Genomic DNA, 18,583 nt, shown 5'->3' with positions numbered 1-18,583 from the left:
ATTTTAATGGTGTCCAGGTGGCCCCACCAAGAAAGATAGTGTGCCATTTTGCAGTGAGTGTTTTTAATTTATCTAGGCACTTACCAAATTTAGAGAAATGGATGTCTTTGTAGAAGGACAAAACCATAATGCAAGGCATTTTATGTGTTGAGAATTCCATAATAAATTAGAGATTCCAAAATTCTCTTTAAAGGTGTATTTGGTTTGGGGTAATTCACATTTCTCATTATTCAATTTGTAACCAGAAACCAATCCATAGGCTTCAACCTCTCCCAAGAATGCTGTAAGTGAAGTCTGTGGTTGAGAAAGGAACATTAATATGTCATCAGCATATGCTGCTAGTTTAATCTGTTGGGAATTAGACGTGAACCCTGTTATGGAGTGATTTTGACGCATTCTGGATAAAAAAGGTTCCAATGCTAAATTAAAAAGAAAAGGAGATAAAGGACAAACTTGATGCACTCCTCTCTTTTGGGTAAAATAGGACACAAGACCATTAGTGAAAATAGCAGCTTCGGGCTCAGAGTAAAGTAGAGCGATTAAGGAAGTAATTTTTGGGCCAGATCCAAACCATTTAAGGGTTTGAAAGAGAAACAGCTCGTAGACTCTGTCAAAGGTCTTTTCTGTTTCCAGGGCAATTGCTGCTAGTGGATCTGAATAATATGATGTTCTAGATAAGATGTAAAAAAAAAAAAATCGTGTATTATCTGTAATATTACTTCTCTTGACAAAACCTGATTGTTCTTTAACGAGCAACAAAGGAACCTGAGATTCTAATTGTAGGGCCAGTGCTTTTGAAAATATTTTGCGGTCCACATTAACTAGGAATATGCGTCTACAGTTTCTGCAGTATCGCAGATCCTTACCATCTTTTGAAATGAGGCATATTAAGGCCTCTGAAAAGGAACCTGAGGAGTTACTAGATGTAGTGAAAGAGGAAATAAGAGTATGTAGGTGTGGGAGAAGTATTTGGGCAAAGTGGAAATAAATTTCAACTGTAAATCCATCAGGACCTGGAGCTTTATATTTTTGGAGAGTCTTCAATGCATCTAGAATTTCCATCTGCGTAATATCATTTTCCAAAAGGTCTAAATTCATTGAGGGGTTGGTAAATTTCTGAATTGTGGAAAGTTACTGGATAGTGTCTACTTCTGAAGGCATATTTTCTGTAGTGTAAAGAGATTTGTTGTAAAATTGTACAAATTCTTGAAGAATTTCAGAGTCTTTGAGTTTTGGTACTTTGTTTTTTATCAATAATGGATTCAATTTGAAGCCTATTTTGCTTGATCTTGAGATAATTAGCTAATTTACCTGATTTGTTTTGGCCACCGTAAAACTTCGGACTGGTTTTCAGTAAATATAGGTAAGCATTTTCAGTAGAAGTCTTATTGAATTTTTTTTTTTGCATTTATAAGATCTGTTAGACAGTCCTGTGACTTAGAGGTGTAAAGGGAATGCTCTAGCGTCTTAATCTTAGTAAGAAGTACGCGGTTTAGTGTTCGGGAATTTTTAAGTTTGTTGGATACATATCTGATAATAAAATCACAAGAGGTTGCTTTAAAGGCATCCCAAATTGTATGGAAGGAAATGTTATTAGTTTGATTTGAAAATATTCATGAAAAAAGAAAACAAAAGAATTATTGAAATTGGAATCTAGAATTAGAGAATTATTAAAACTCCACCTTTTGGGTACAACAGATGTAAGATATCCTATTGAATCGAAACAGGAACATTGTCAGAGATAAGTATGGGACATGTGTCATCCAAACGTAAGGTTTAGGATACATTGTGGGAAATAAAAATATGGTCTATTCTGGACTATGTTTGGTGGGGTGGAGAGAACAAAGTATATTCTCTCGAAGAGAGATTGCAAATTCTCCAGGCTCCAGTAAATTCCGCTGTTTTATAGTTTGTAAAATAGCTTTGTGTTTTGTTTGAAGTAAAAAAAAGTCTTGGAGTCAATAAAGGGATCTGTCACTTGATTGCAATCCCCTGCAAAAATTAAATTCTCTGAGGGATAACTAATTAGTAATTGAAAAATTCGGGACCAAAAATAAATCACCATTAGTAGGGGGATATATATTAAACAAAGGTACCGGAGTTTTCCCTATCATTAAGTTAGTGAATAGCCATCTACCTTCACTGTCTGATTCTTGAGAGATAAGTTTAGCATTTAATGCCGTATGACATAATGTTATAACACCATTCCTTTTACCATCTCCCGGGGAGAGAAACATTTCGCCCACCCAGTTCTTTGTAAGTTTTAATGACTCACTCTCGGTAAGATGTGACTCTTGTAATAAGGCTATATTAACATTCAATTTAGTTAAGTATGACAAAACTCATTGTCTCTTAATGGGGGAATTTAAGCCTTTGACATTCCAAGTGACAATTTTGAGAAACATAAATGAAACATATAAAATGAGAAATAATCTAGAGCATTAATAATCTGCATGTTATCAAACATGAAACTCGCAATAAGTACGAAGATAAGATCTATTGAAACCAATTGATGAAAGAGAAGAGAAAACAGAAGAAGGACAATTGATAGAGAAATATTCTAAGGAATTGGGTTAAGGAGAGGAGACGAAAGAATCATAGAAAAGAGAAAGATTGCAGCTAAAAATATTAGAAGACAAAAAGACAGTACCTACCTAAAATCCAAAACACATAAAAAGGTGAGGGGAAATGAGGCCACATGGAACGCAATGACACGTCCAGACTCTTCAAGGTGCGGCGGGGAAAACTCCAGGACAAACGACATACAAGACTGATCAGTCAAACAATAGGAAGATGGAACCTGTGAAAAGAAAAATTGGTTCAAGCCATCAAAACATGTTAGTAAGTTAGGCCATTTTTCGTAACCTTAAATCAAACAAGGCAGAGATGCAACCTGAAAAAGAAAACCCAGTTAAAGCCAACAAACCATTTTACTAAACTGGTGCCCATTCTATTTCCTTACAAGTAAGGAATCATATTTAATGTAGAGAGCATGCACTCTCTACATTTGAAGCGTGTACTAGAGGTGTCCATCCTTTCTGGGCAATGCAAGTTGAGGAAACCTTTTTAGCTTAACTGGATCCTCATAAGTAATATTATTGTTGAAAGTTACTTTGAAGAAATGGAATAAACCAAGCCGTGCTCCAATAGAGCGTAGGGCTGGTCTCACGGTGAGGAAATCTTTACGTCTCTCCACCGTAGACTTTGCATAGTCTTGTGAGAAGAATAGTTGGTTACCTGATGATGTAATTAGTTTTGCGTACCTGATTGCTAATAATGCCTTAAGAAGGGCAGCATATTAAAAAAAAGTACAGTATAACTCCTCTCGGTTTCCTCGTGCTGGAAGACGCTGAGTGAGGAGGACCCAGTCTATGAGCACAATGAATGTTTAGAATAGTTCCCTCAGGTAGATTTAGTACTGTCTGTAGGAACGTTTTGAAGAAAGTTATAGGGTCACAGCCTTTCAATAAGCCATATATACGGAGATTATTCTGTTTTTCAATCCGTTTCTGTAGAGATGTGACCTGGATTGAAGAGCCTCAACTTTAACACATGATGAACCTAGAGTTTCAATGCTATGCTCAACCTTGGTAATTATTTGCCCATCCATCCATTAGAACTTGTAGTTTGGAATTAGTCACTTTAACAAATGGGCGCAGAGCACGAATCTCCTCCATAAGAAGATCCGTGGAGACTGACGAGGTTTGCTACGAGGGAGACGGAGGATCTTTTTTTCAACCGCTTGGTTGATGCTTTGTTAACTGTAGAAGAAGCATTAATATTAGATGAAGAAACACTTTTAAGTGGCAGATTCAAAGAGTCAACTATTGGAGCAAAATGGGGGCAGAAGTTTGAACGAACAATAAATGCGATTTCGGGAACCAGCGGCAGTCTTATTTTTTTCAGTCTGCCCATGCAAGGAGCGGTCAGGCCCTACACTCAGGGAAAGAATGCATTAAAAGTCAGTATATTCCGTCAAAGTGTCAAATAAATGAGCAATCTGGTTAAAATTGGTAATTATTTTTTGCCACAGCCTCAAATTGAAGTTTGCCAGTTAGAAAGCATGATGTAATTTACTGATGTACTCCAGCTCAGAGATGCAGAATAGGAATTCCAGATAATATCCACATATTTTTTATGTAAGTTATGATGAATTGTTACCTCAACCACAAGGTTATGAGCAGCTTCAACAAATGAGGATCACTGGGTTAGGTATTTGACAGCAAAAAGGTCATCAAATCACTTAAAACGGGCAAACTCAAAATAATTGGTTGTTGCTCATCACCACGCCCTCAATTGAGAGTATGCAGACCAGAGAGCAAAGTACAACACACTAACGTATTCCAGGTCAGTACTGCATAGCCAGAAGTTCAAGTAAAATTCATATACATACTGCGGCAAATGGAGGGAGTTATTACCTCAGCATCAAAATTGCCGTCAAACTCAGGGAATGAGGAGCATTAAATCAGCTCTTTAAAGCATACCTTCTTTGGAATTGTTCAGTGACTGCACCCTTCCCACTCAGGCTGCCATTAAAAAAGGCAAAAAAACCTTGCCGGTTGTAGGAGCCACCGAAGAGGAGCCTCGCAGGGAAAGCGGTTCTTCTCAACTCGCGAACGCTTCCAAGATCGCAGGTGTCATGCTGTTCAGTAGAGGATCAAAAGAACGGATGACAAGGAGCGCGTCGCAAACAACAACACTTGTTCCTCCATCTACCTTTGATGTTCCGTTGGCCGCAGGTCCATTCTAGCGGTTCCTCGTCCCGAAACACGCCGTAGAATACTTCGGCTTCGCTGCAGTCTCAAAGCGAGTCACTGGAGCGCTGCGATCTTTTATGGGCGCTTGCCACGTCCCTCCTTTATTTGGCTTTTCAAATAAGATTACTTATTTATTCAACATCTTCAGTACAGAATAGTCAAAACTTCTGAAGATATTTTGCCCCAACAGCATTTCAAAAGCGTGCAAAGAAGGGCATAAATCAAACTAATCCAAGTCATTCTTAACGGCCAGTGGAATGCAGAATAACTCAAAGATGATACATAAAAATACAGTTACGCTAATCTTTTTGAAGCCATGGTGAAGAAAACTTCTTAATTGCCGTTGATGGGATAGTAGAGCACTCAGAGTGTTTATCTCAAGATTCCTTCTGGTATTTTCACAGAAAGTTGCTGTTAGCCTACATTATTGGTTTTTGTGGCTTCTGTTTTTCCTCTGGTGCTAGCCTTACGTTTAGGTGAAAGATGTTACTTATGATTGATAGTAACAGTTTACTTTTGCTAGATTTAGAACTCATCACCTGGCCCCGCCTATAGCTTTCATTTCAGACATAATTCTACTACCGGGCAGAGGGCTGCAGGACACAGGGTATTATGTTTGCAAGCACTGGTGCCTTACATTCAGGGGTGTAACAGAGTCCGGCGTACCCCCCACAGTAGAGTGGGGGCACCCACACATTACATTTCAGAAGGGATCACTTGCTGCCTGCCTGCAAAAAATGACAAATGCAACTTAGAAGTTGAAGCCAGCTGGCCAACCACAGGTCACCTGCGGGTTATTTTAACTCATTTGTGCCCTATGCCCACATGATCACGAACCAGATGATGGACACATTATTGTAATGGTATTTTTTCTTTTTCCGAATCTGCAGCCCAGAGTGAGGTGCTTTGCAGTCACCCTGTGTCCCATGGTCCCATGAAAATGTGTTCTTTGCACTTTCGAAGGAAATCGGTTGGAGCAGTTCCCCTCACAGCTGTCTCCGCAGTGACAGGCTCCAGGCAGTACACAAACAGCACCAGTAATGGCAGCAGAGCGGCATGGACATCAGCCTTCTGTGTGGGAGGGAGACAACTGCTTAAGTCTACTCACTAGTACTCAGGGCAGACACGTAATATCAAACTGGAGTCAACCATTTTCACTTTTTATTTAAGTAGATGAGCTGTCTGCTTCTATATCCATATAGCTTACTTTGATAAGACAGAGGCACAGACCACCTAGGACTGGGTTTGTTTGCGTTATTGGGAGTAGAAAGTCATGGGCCTTGATCAACTGGGAGAAAGTGAAGCAGCAATTTACCTTTTCTTTGCACTGTCAACAAGCATTGGCATAGCCAATAGGTCTCGCCTTTGGGACCTTATGAGTGTTTAGCCATGCAACAGTTGATGTTGTTGCACCAAGGATATTGTGCTACATAACTAAATACTTATAAAGTCCCAAAAGAAAGACTTATTGGCTATGCCAATGCTTGTTTTCTTTTCTTATAGGATCGTTGCTCTTCTAGGGGACAACTCTTTTAATTATTTACAGTTTCAGTATGTGGGACTTTTTCTGGATCATCTGTAGATGGCTCTCTATTCATAAAGTAAGGTTGCGTACTCATTTTGGTTTTCATTAGGTTATCAAGGTTTTTCTTTTTCATACTTAATGTCTTATTCAACTTTATACTACTATTACTTAATGGTGGTGTCACAGACAACTTGCATTAATCTGACGAGTTGAATGGCTGAACTGTTGCATCACCTCCCCAAGGACTCAGGAACTGACACATTGCTGTGTTTCCCAAAGCTTCAGCTGTTTTGCCTCGTGGATTTTGATGCTTTTGAGGTACTTTGTGTAAAAATCATGCATTCATAGGTTTCTAGAGACAGAATTGCTTTAAATCCTTTATTAGTAATTTTTTGAGTTGAGTATGTTGGATTCTTGTCGTTTTGGTCTTGTTTGCTTTAGATAAAGAAACTTTATTTTGTCTAAACTGGTGTGGAGTCCATTTGTAGTATCTATGTTACTGTGTGTGTTATATACAAATTCTGTACACATTGCCTCTAAGATAAGCCTTTCTGATCGTGCCAAGCTGGCAAAGGGTGAGCAGGGGTTATCTAGTTGTGTAACTCCCTTCTCCTGACTAGGAGGAAGGATCCCTACTTGGACTGGGTGCATACCTCTGCCAACTAGAGAGCCCCATTTCAAACCGAGCTGGACCGGCATCGTTCTACGTCAACACAGTTGCTGCCCGTACCCTAGCGATTGCCCGGTCAGAGACACTGCTTCCTTACCATGGCAGGCCCTATGACAAGTTCGTCTGGGGCGGATCTGAGGATCCTTCGTTATCCTGATACCTGTGAAGACCCTTTGTTTGATGATGACTACTGGGTGTAAGGAACTGACGAATGCTAGTGGTCTGGACACCTCACCAGACTCTGACCTGATCTTTCTTCCTAGTGCGGTTAAGAAGGGGCTTCCTTTGCTATGGTGGCTGAGGTCCTTGACCTCCAGCTGCCCTCTGTGGGGGTAAAGACCAGTGTCTTGACTAGGTGCTTCAGCCAGGTGCATCCCACGCAGAAACCCTATTACCCTTAAAGCCCTCTCGGTGTCCTGTTCAAGGCTAGGGCCAAGCCCTGCATGAACTCCCCCATTCACAGGACGGTTATGCATCGGCATCGCCCCGCTCTCCACACGCTGCCCCACCCCTGAAACCTCGTAGTGCAGGCTTCATAAACCATAGTGAATCATGGCGCATTGCCTACCACTCAAACTGATAGGGAATTTAAGAGGTTGGGTACCTTTGGGAAGAGGAATCTCTCTTTCGTCAGCCTTGACCTGGGGGCAGTGAACACCACATGTCTCTTGTGCCGATAAGCCACACTGTGTGGGACTCAGCTGGGCAAGTGCTACCTATGGTCTTTAAGGAGGCCTGAGCCATTCAGGTAACCAGGCTATTGCTGATGGCATGGACGCAGCAAAGTTCACAATCAGATGCAGGCCGAACATGACAGACTCACTGGGCAGGCCTTTTGCTTTATCGGTGCCATTCCGCTGCCATGCCTGACTGAGGTCATCTGACCTTTCTGGGGATGTCCATGGCCCTTACTGGTTCAGCGAAAAGCAGATTCAATGATTGAGCAGTTTAAGGAGCGTAGAGTAGGTCACCGCCTGGTTGTTGGGGCTCGCCATGGTCCCACTCACCTCACTTTTCCTTTTGCGGCTATGGTTGGGGCTACTGGCGGCTTCCCTTTCAGCAGAGCCACTACGGCCAGCAGGCTTCTCAGACGTAGCAGACGTGTTTCCCTCATGTCCCATAGGAACCATGGCCAGAGTTATGTTCGCGAGTGCTGAGTGACTGCCGGCCCCGACCCTCTTCCTGTGAACTGCACAGAAGGTAAGGTGACTCACGTTTGGGGTTACACCGTAATTTATCCAGGGGTTAAACCTCACGACTGGTATGCGCCATGGTGGTCGATTGAGGTTGTGAAGACAAAGTATGTCCTAATGCAGTGGCCAAACCCGTGACGCCCTGAAGAAATTGCCTGAATTGAGACTGGCAATGAAACATGTCGGCAAGTAGAGCAGGGCTAGATAGGCATTAGCCTGCCTCTCCTTTTTTAACTTCCCTCAAACAACACTTAACCAAGAGAATAAAGTTAAACTGCGTGTTGTTTGTGTGATTTTTATATGTTTTATGTTTAACACATTCTTTTGTGTCTTTTGTCTGTTTTCACACACTGCATTCTTTCACAAGCACTGTTTTGTTTGTTTCGTGGACACCATTTTTCGTTTGAGCTTGATGGTGCCAATGATGAGAGCAGGGCAATCCTGGGGAGTACCTGCCAGGCTCCCGTTGGTGGTTCGCCCGTGAGGCGCCATCTTGCTCACACACACTTTTTTCTATTAGTCTTAGCTTGACACTTAAGTGTGTGTTTTGTTTGTCTCACAACTGTTTGTTTTATTTTCCCCATGGGATTGGGCAGATATTTTAAATAAGGCATAACCTGGATGTACCTCCTACCTCAATTATTCAAAGAGAGGAGTATCTTGCAAATGATTTGCATCTGATGGTACACCACAAAGTGGGTTAAAATTTAATGCCTAAGTGGTCTAGGTCTTGTTTGTGAATACAGAGTTATGTCCAGTCTGATACCCCTTGCTAATGGCCATTTCAGCTTTGCGTGCTGGAGTTTCCAAAGCGACTCTAGCCCGGATATACATTCCGAATAGATTGGAATAGAGGACTCATTATGACTTTCTGCCAATACCTCTCCTCCCCTTAGTTCTAAAAAAAGATACAAACTGACTAGGCACAAGTGATCCGGGTGGCTCTGGATTGTGCGAGGAGAGTATGATACCCAGAACTCTGGAGCATGTGCATCTATCCTACGATCAAGCTGCCCCTCCTGGAGGATCTCCTGTTGCAGCAACAGGGCAGAATTCAACATCCAAACCTGCGCACTCTCCACCTTCATACTTTGGGATTTTGTGGCAACAGTTTAGGGTTTTTGACCTCCATCCCGAAGTCTGTGAGGTCATCCTGGCAGTCAGGCGTCCATCAGCAAAAGCTGTATTTTTTAAAATTTGAATTGAAAACAGCCCCAGCTAAATCCATGGAGTCCCTAAAGCAGCAGGTTTTGCAATTTACTCCTTTAGTCATTGAAGTCAATAGAATAACATGGTCCTACTTAAAGCATAGAAATAAGCTATAGGGAAATAATGATATAGAGTGTCTGCATCTTTCCACTGAAAAGTGGCGCCAGTCATTGTTTACTGGAAGGGTCATCCCATATATTTAGCCACAGCTTCAGTGTCGCCCTTGATTAATGTGCATCTTTCAGGCTCATCCTACCTACAATTGATTAAAAGCTTTTTTGCAGGAAAGGAAGTACTTTCAGTAAGTAGCACATTCTGTTAACCACCGATTCCTCACCTTTAGAATATTCCCACTGGACCCAGAAATTGGAGGTCGCCCCTTGCCCCCCTCTTTTGAATCATGAAGCACAGGGGATTTACGTTGAGCACAAGACACAAGTAAGGCTCTACAGAGGGAAGAGGGTAATGGCCTTCGCAAATATTTGGTAGAAGAGGGCTGCGATGGGTTAAGGGCTACTGCCCAAAGAGAGGAACCCAAAGAGTTCACCTTAACCCCCCTGAAATGTCAATGGTAAGGCCGCACGGAATACTCAACATATCCACCATGTGATATGGCCAGACCTTTCATGCTCCAGGGGTCACCCACCTTCCCCTACTGGAGATGCGCACATGGATGACCCCCCACTCCCTATACAAGTTGCTAAGGACCCACCTTCTCTTTATATTTTCCTTTCATATTTTTATAGGAATGGGGCTGCGCACAAACTTTTCTTTCACTCTCCCAATTGCACTTATTAGACTGTGGGCACGAGTTATTCCCCTCGTCTCTTTCTGTTGTTCTACAATGGCCTGTTATGTACAAACAGTGGTGGCCTCACCCCACAGCCCACTGACGTAAACGAAAAATAAAATTCAGTTCATTTTATTTTTCGTCCTGTGACTGAATCTTGGGGGGTTGGGGTAACATCACTGCAGCAGGGGGAGGAGGAGTGGTGGGTACTGCTGTCAGTGCTTAATTAATTTCTTCAATACGTACTCCATGTTATACTGTTTGGCATACATTGGACAACTGGGTTGTTCGGCAATTCACATCTTGCGAACAGCTTCATCTTCAAGCCCAGCAATTGCCGTTCATGGGATTATAATCACTCACATGTTGTGTATCAATAAACATTTCAGCTATTCGTTAAGCACTCCTTTCTTATTTAATTCAACAGTTTCTACTTACCATGTGTCACATTTATATCCTCTGAAATTCTTGTTAAAACTAACGGCCCAATAAAAATGAGTGTCAAAAGAAAAATAATGTGTAAGAGATTGCAGTAGCAAAGGTTTTGACGTTAGGCACCCCTTCCAACAAGCCAGGGACTTAAAAGAATTTAATTCTTAATAATCCTTGGTTGGCCCTTTCAAAGTGGTTATCTGTTGTTTTGCCACCTGTAATTTTGTATGTATTTTTTTTATAACCATGCATGGCGGGTTCTAACTTAAGAACACTTCAGTAGGACTGTTTTTGTCATGGTGTCTTGCCAGTGGTGAAAACGATAGTCCTTGATGCATTGAGATGTATTGGGAAATGTTATGTCCAGTTCCCTAAGTTTGTTCTTATTATTTTGAAATGTTATGGCAATGGTAAAGATTGATATTACATTTGAGCTAAAGACTGTAGGTATGTCTTTTGTTTCATGGAATCTCACAAATTATATAGCACTCTAGTTTTAGTTTGTGACCCCCTCCCCACCCCCTCATTCAAAAAACCTTGAGGATAGACAATTTGCACGGGTAATCCTAAGTAGGATTTCTAGGGATGGATTTTGTGTAGGGAGTTTAACATATTTATTATGCTATTACAGTATACCACATGAGTTGGTAGTCTTGTATTCAGAACCATGGTTCTGACTTTATGGTGACAAGCCATTGATTTAGGCTATAGGCCTGATTGGTTCATTGGAAAAGTTATTCAGATGTTAAAGGCCTGATTTATTAATCATGAAATGCATATGTTAAATCTCATAGTGCTTTAAGGGTGGATTATTATTGCACTTTGAAAAAAGCCTGTTTTCATACAGTTTGTCACGTGAAATCTCACAGATCGCCTTTATAGGCAAGAAATGTGGTGTTTTGAAACCTTAGGGGTAGAACAGTGGCACTGTAGTAATTATTTGCTAGCATCTCCAAGAAAGCCCTGGTTGTCTGCTACGATATTTTAATCAAACAAATCAAAACATACACGTATATACATACATACAAAGAGGAGATTTGAGTCAGACCTTTTCTGCCGTTGGTCGAATGATTGTTATTTACACTTTTCTTCCATTCTTGGGTTAGCCCACTTCGGCCATTTGCTCTATTGCTGTGTGATAGACTACATTTGTTTGACGTATCCACATCTGCCTGAAATGTATTCTCTTCAGTGCTAGGGCAGTGTGCCAGTCCTTTAGGGTTCCAGCTTCTCTTTTTGTAGATCATTTTTCATTTCTTTCCATCTCCTCTTATTTTCGATTTTAGATCACACTACAGCTCCTCACACAATGCCAACAGGCAGTTTGCTTGCTGCTCGTTTCTTCTGCAGTGGGCTGTACTCTGCATGGCCACTTGGCTGTGTACCAGGTGTTCTTCATGGAACCGCATTGACCATAGTTATCATTGTTTTACCGTTGAAAGATGGCCAACATATTGGTTCTGAAAATGATGACCATGCTAGAGATTTAAAACAATGATACAGTACATTGCAAACTGCCCACCCACTGCCTTGGTTAATTTTGTTATTGCAGGCATATACCCGCCATATATATGTTGAGTTTGTTTCATTGTGCTTGTGCAAGAGGTGAATGCAATGTTTAGTCAGCAGGTGCATGAACATGTGCATGAGTGCAGCGATTAATGAGTGTCTGTATGTTTATTTACTGAGTGCCTAAACCAATCAGTGACTAAAGATTCACTTTGTTATAAGTCAGACCTGGTGTTGTTGCCAATGCTTGGGTTAGGTTATTAGCCCTCCACTCTGTCATGCCAGATGGCTAGCCTGAGAAGTCTTTTTTTTTATTTTATTTATTTGCTGTATAGGCTTACATCTTTTAAGATGGTGTAGTGATTTTGAAGTGTGGCTCTAGGTTTCATGGCACCCTTTAGTGGAACTTTATTGTAATGTATCTCCTCTTTGTAATTGTTCTTCCTGGTGTGCTACCACTGAGTGAGACTGCAAAATGCTTCAGTGCAGATTGCAGGCGACCTGGAGAGCCAGGGCCCTGTTTTGCATCCACCAGACCAACTAGGGGACTCCAGTCCAGTCCCACTCCAGAAAGCTTTATTTGACGTTTAAAGTCATAAAAGCACAAACCTACATTTAGATCCATTCACATGGTATCTATATACAATTCATATATACTCTAATGAAATTCAATACATACCCCCCTGATTGGAGGAAATATACAATCCTAAAATCTATATCCAAGACTAAAATATTGTTAGAAAATGAATATGCTAAAAACTTTGTAAATACGCTACAATAAACACTACCATCATTACCAGTTAATTAAAGGGAGCAGATGATTATAAGCAAAATGCAGTACAACCTGATAAAAATGCTAATGGACAGATACCTCGTCATGGGACCGTGCTCTTATCGCCCACACCCACCCAAAAAATGTAGCCATGGCTATAACTATCGCTTCAGTAGTGTCACTTCTTAGGATTTTTTCAGCCTTGTGCGCCCTTCTTGTTACCAAGAGCTTGCAAATTGGAGACAACCAGGCAAGACGTGGAGCTTTATACCCAGTGCATTCAAACAATACATGGGCCAATGACTCTTTTCCAATCCGGCACACCAGACACAAATCATTTCTAGGTGTGGACCATTTGCTAGTAAACACTTAGTGGCAGGGTATCCACCCTGAACTGGAAATATAATTTCCGCTCAAAGGGTTTTGTTATAAAGTCTCAAAATTGCTCTAGCCCCGGTGTAGGTTTACAATCCAGAAAAGAGGACTCACAATTTCTCACTATGTTGTACTGGGCCATTTTGCAATATTTGGCCTTCAAGACCTGTGTTTTTGGGATCATCCCACAGAGAACTCATGCCCAAAATTGTTAGGGTTGCTCTAAGTTGTCTTAACCGTTTTATTTGGTGCAGTGTATCCACCCTTATTACGTCTCGGTAGCCAGCTGGGTACTCTGCAAGCTCTGGGGTAGACCAGTGTCTACGCCAGTACAAAAGGGGACGTAGTTTGGCAGTTTCTGCGATTGGCTTTCTCCCAAGGTCGTTCAGTAATGGTCGTGTTCGGGTACTCTGGAGCGAGCTAGTTATGTTTCTAAGGAACTTATTTTCCGATATAGTAAGTTTAGATAAGTTCACATGCCCCCAGAGACCTGCACCATATAAGGGAAGAGCTGATGACTTTTATATTGTAAATCTCCATAGCAGGGCTAATTATCTTAGTAAAAGAAGTGTTATATTCTTTTTGTAGCACCCCAGCCAGCTGACGAGGTTTTAGGGAATCTATATCGACCTGATGTGACCAATTTAACCCCTCCTGAATGTTGACCTCTAGGTATGTAAACTCCTTGACCTGATCCAGCACGGCGTTGTTCAACATAATGCCCCCCTTAAAGGCCCTGTGTGGATTAAAGGCCATCAATTTTGTTTTGGACACATTGACCTCCATTCCTTGACTAGCACAGTAATTTTCGAAGATTGTTAGTGCCCTCCGAAGACCCCTCAGTGTTTTGGAAAGGATCAATGTGTCATCCGCAAACATCAATATGGGTACTTTTTCACCTGCTAATATCGGTGCGTCTGTGGGGGTTAACCTCATACAGTTCACTATCCCATTGATGTACAAGGAGAATAGGGTCGGGCCCATACACATTCTTGCCGGACTCCCTTCTCTATTGGAAAAAATGTGTTAACTTCACCCTGCTTACCCCATCGAATCTTAGCCTTATTATCTTCATGTGTCCTGATGATGAGTGTCGGCAAGTCAAGTGGTAGCCCCAATTCTTGTAATGACTGCCAAAGTTTGGCATGCGGTACCAGGTCAAATGCTGAACTAAGGTCAACAAAGACTGCGTACAAACTAACCTTCAGCAAGTTAACTGTTTTCCAACACAACAAAATAAACCTAAAAACTTGATCAATTGTGCTGGTAGGAGCACGAAACCCTGCTTGAAAGGGCGATAGAATGCTAAATTTGTTTATCCAATCTTGCACTCTATTGAGCACCAATCTGCCCATCACCTTTTGTAAAGAATCAATAAGGCTGATCGGCCTATAATTCCCTAGGCATGATTTGTCCCCTTCTTAAAAACCGGAATAATCTCTGCCCATTTCCAGGATTCTGGAACCGGCGCGCCCTGAGCAATAGCATTTGACAATAGGTGAATGTACTTGGTCCATCTCACTTTATCATAGACGAATATATCCCCCAGTATTCCATCTAAACCTGTGGCCTTCTCAGCCATAATTGATTTCAGGGCCACCTCAACACCTGCCATACTGAAAACCGCCTCCTTAATAAATTGCTTGGCAATACTGTCCTCTATTTCATGCTCAATTGTTGCGTATTGGGGTTTGAAATGGTTTACCCACTCCATTTGTGAGACATGATATTGGGGTCTGCACGTGCCTTTTTACATTCTAGGTTATACCATTCCTGTATTTTGGGAGTTGCAGCCTTTTTTAATGTACCCCTTATACTAAAATTCGTGAGCAATAGTCCAAAAAATTCATTCTGTATGCAAGTGGGTTGCTTTAAATCTATCGGATTAGTTACACAGGCCTGTACATCACAAATGGCCTGATCTAACTCTTTATTAATCCTAGCAAGGAATAGCGGTAATTCTTTTATGGTAGCCCATTTTAATCGCCTCAAATCGTTCGATGGAACGTCAGCGGTAATGAAACTATCTAGCATAACTTGAGGGACCTTAAGATGTGAAAGGTCCAAGTCCACACATAAAGGGTTATGGTCACTATCTAGTCTAGCCTGCAGCCTCCATGTCCTACACCATATGCCAAAGTGCTAAGCTAACCAGTACATAGTCTATCCTACTGGTACTATGGCCATTGTCGAATGTGTTTACCCCCATTTTGTCAGACTCTGTGGGGCCATTAACACCCCGTATTCCCATTTCCAGGCATATAGAATTATTTTGAATCACAGTGTCTGACCGTCTATTTATTGGGGCTAACTCTAACTTTGGAATACCCCACTTTAGATCTTCCTCATCGAACAGTTTACCCTCCTGGCTCAGCAGTGGCTCAAAGGTCGCATTAAAATCCCCTGCGACGATATTATATGTGCCTATCTGGCTATCCTCGAGAAGGTAATCAAGAGCCGCTAAAACTCCTGACTTTTTCCCCCTGGAGCCTCGAACATAAATATTATATATTTGCGTAATCCCACTAGTACCACTAGACAATCTAACAGCCTGGATATCCTGACTATGGGTAGGGAGAACTTGAATATTTAACCCTAAATCTTGCTCTACCCACATTGTTAGGCACCCTGATGGTCTGCCTTTAGGGCCTTTAACGGCCGGGATGTAAATGTTTAGATACCCTACGCAATAGAGGGGGGCTTCTACCCAAGTCTCTTGGAACAGTCAAATCTCAAACTCCTCAATAAAAGCACCGCATTCTGGGGAACCCATCTTGGAACCTAGTCCTGCGATACAATAGTGTATTCAATACAGGTAATGTACTAACAGTCATATGACTGCATACGGTGCGAGGACTTGGTCTGACCTCCTGTTCGAATCCAGCTTTCTGTTCATGTGGCACGGAACCCTTTATTACATTCAAATCCAACTCTAGTGATGAACGTTTGTTCACTATCAAACTGTCCCCGTAAACTACCTTGGTTAGTTGGTATACCTGCTGCTTCTTGGCTATAATCGCCGGATGTCAATCTATATTGTCCAGAGTAGATTCTCCCTGGAGCCTAGTTTGATCGAGCATATGTAAACTGGCATTCACAACACTCTTAGAAGAGCGTCTAAACTGGATAACTGACTGTCCAGGAGCACTAGTACGAAATTCAAGGGCAAATAGATTTTCCGCTAGATCCGCCCTGGCCATCGTGAGCTCAATACAATCCAAGGGGTTAGCAGTTGCTACCAACCTACGAGCTTTTACTATATCTTCCCTTATTACCGAACGGAATCCTCTCACATGCCGTATCCAATAGATGGATTTATTTATAAGGGAGTCCTCACTTTCTAGTCTTCTTTTATCATCTAACTTTGGTACATTTACCATATAGATTTTTAGCGGATTAGGTATTTCCGTAGGGTAGTGAGCTGGGAGCATATTTCTCTGTTCAGCCGCCAGCTGGGTAGGAGTTGGAGCAATGTTCGCATTATGCCATACCGGGGCCCTCATCCGATCAGCTATATAAGGGATTTTAGTTTGGCTGATGGTAAAATTTGGAATGGGTCGAGGCTTTGATAGCAGCCTCGCTTTCGCTGGCCCGGGCCTTTCCGAGTTGGATAAGGCCCCATCTCCATGAGTTTCTTCTACATGGAGGACAGTAGCTGGTAAAACCCTGGGTGTTACCTGAGTGGATAAAGTGGTGCCCTGTGGAAGACCTGGGCCTCCTCTTTTCCTTGAATCCCCAGATTGCGTTGGAAATGGTGTCGGTGATTTTACCAGCGATGTTAAATCCTCTATCTGGTCCCTCATTAAGCCAATTTCTTGTCTTAGCAAAGTAACTTGCTGAAGCTGGTCTAGATGTTCCTGCATCGAAATAACCCACCTAGCCCTTCCCTTCTCAGGAAGGATTGGTAACACCAGAGATGCCTGTATCCCTTCTTCTTTACTGCTTTCGTTGTCTGATATGTCCACCAGTGCGAGGAATCTGCTAGTACAATGCACCGTGGTTTGTGTCCTGTATTAACTATACCCCCTTCGGCTTTTTCACCTCCAGAGGTTATTTTGGCCACGTTCTTTTTGACGGTTTTTATGAAACATAGCCGGACTGGAGGAAGTAGTTTAACAACTGGGGACAACCTGGGGCGAGTAGGAACACTAATAGGTTGCACCAAAGGCGCTAACTCCAGTATGCCCTCACACTCCTCAATCAAGGTATCTATCCGATCTAAGACACAATTACTACATGCGTGCAGCTGTAACTTCCTTGCCTTCTTGCCCTTTCTACCCCGGTTTAAGCCCTGCGTCGGTGAGTTGGCGCTTTTGTAGCACGATGCTCAGTCAGCTCCTCCCGTCTTCAGTGAGGCACCCTGGGGCTTGGAGTCCCCGTGCGGGCAGAAACAGCAGGCGGCCTGGAAGCAGGGGACTCATCAAACTAAAAAAAATAAAAAAAAGAACAACCCAGCAAGCCTAGCCCAGCCCAGAATGCCCAGCACTGCTCATGTCAGTGGAGAAATGAATGTTTAAATTTGGATTATTTTATCGTGGGACGCAAACGGACAAGACGTTTCTGAATTGAACTTATAGAGCATTATGTCCAATGAAACGCTGCCCTATTTCACATCAAAGAATTTTTGCTCTTTGTTATAATAGTTGTACTGACAGAGTTGTTTTGCTAACTGTTGCTCCAGCTTTTACACGTCTTCATAAGAGGGCAGTTCTGTGCCCTACATTAAATGGAGACGAAGAGCAGGTCCATTTTGTTTTGTTTGACTAACCATAACATTTCTCGGATCATTCTAGGGACGTGTCTGAAGCAATGGAATATCTGGAAGACAACAATTTTGTCCATAGAGACCTTGCTGCACGAAACGTCCTGGTATCGGATGATAACATAGCCAAGGTGAGCGACTTTGGACTTACAAAAGAGGCATCCGCCACGCTGGACACAGGGAAGCTGCCAGTGAAGTGGACTGCGCCCGAGGCATTACGAGAAAAGGTGAGAAGAATGATAGGTGTATTCTTTTGAGATGAGTTTAACTGCAGTGTCTACACACTTTGGTGACTGTCTGTGTTTTGCATCCATAGAACATGTGACACTGTCTATTTGAATAGTGACTATTGGTTTAGCATGTTTTGTTGGGGAAATCCTGGATTTAAATGCCTCTAGCATTTTCTTTCCGTTTCACACACTGCGGTGTGTTTTCCTTACGTAACATCAATATTGCATGTACCTTATTTCTGTTGAACAAGGTTACCTATGCAAGCTTCATACTTTTTGCATATTTTCTTTTCTTTGGTCACCTGTAACTTCCACATTACAGGCTCTAACTTAAACGTTTTCAGACATTTTCATTTCTG

At 42.0% G+C, this 18,583-nt stretch overlaps 1 protein-coding gene across 3 annotated transcripts in view; it reads left to right on the top strand.

The window, feature by feature from the left end:
• Positions 1 to 18,583, top strand: part of CSK (C-terminal Src kinase) — a 797,455-nt gene that overhangs the window by 678,230 nt on the left and 100,642 nt on the right. For all 3 annotated transcript variants that reach the window (XM_078685133.1, XM_078685131.1, XM_078685132.1), the window contains one exon: positions 18,026 to 18,221. In XM_078685133.1, coding sequence (XP_078541259.1) covers positions 18,026 to 18,221 — 196 coding nt within the window. The remainder of the gene's footprint in view (positions 1 to 18,025; positions 18,222 to 18,583) is intronic.

The sequence above is a fragment of the Lissotriton helveticus genome, chromosome 3_2 (genome assembly GCF_964261635.1).
Source record: "Lissotriton helveticus chromosome 3_2, aLisHel1.1, whole genome shotgun sequence".
In the NCBI taxonomy this organism is placed as follows: domain Eukaryota; kingdom Metazoa; phylum Chordata; class Amphibia; order Caudata; family Salamandridae; genus Lissotriton; species Lissotriton helveticus.
Note: the sequence above shows the minus strand (reverse complement) of the source record. Positions and strands in the feature narration are given on the sequence as shown.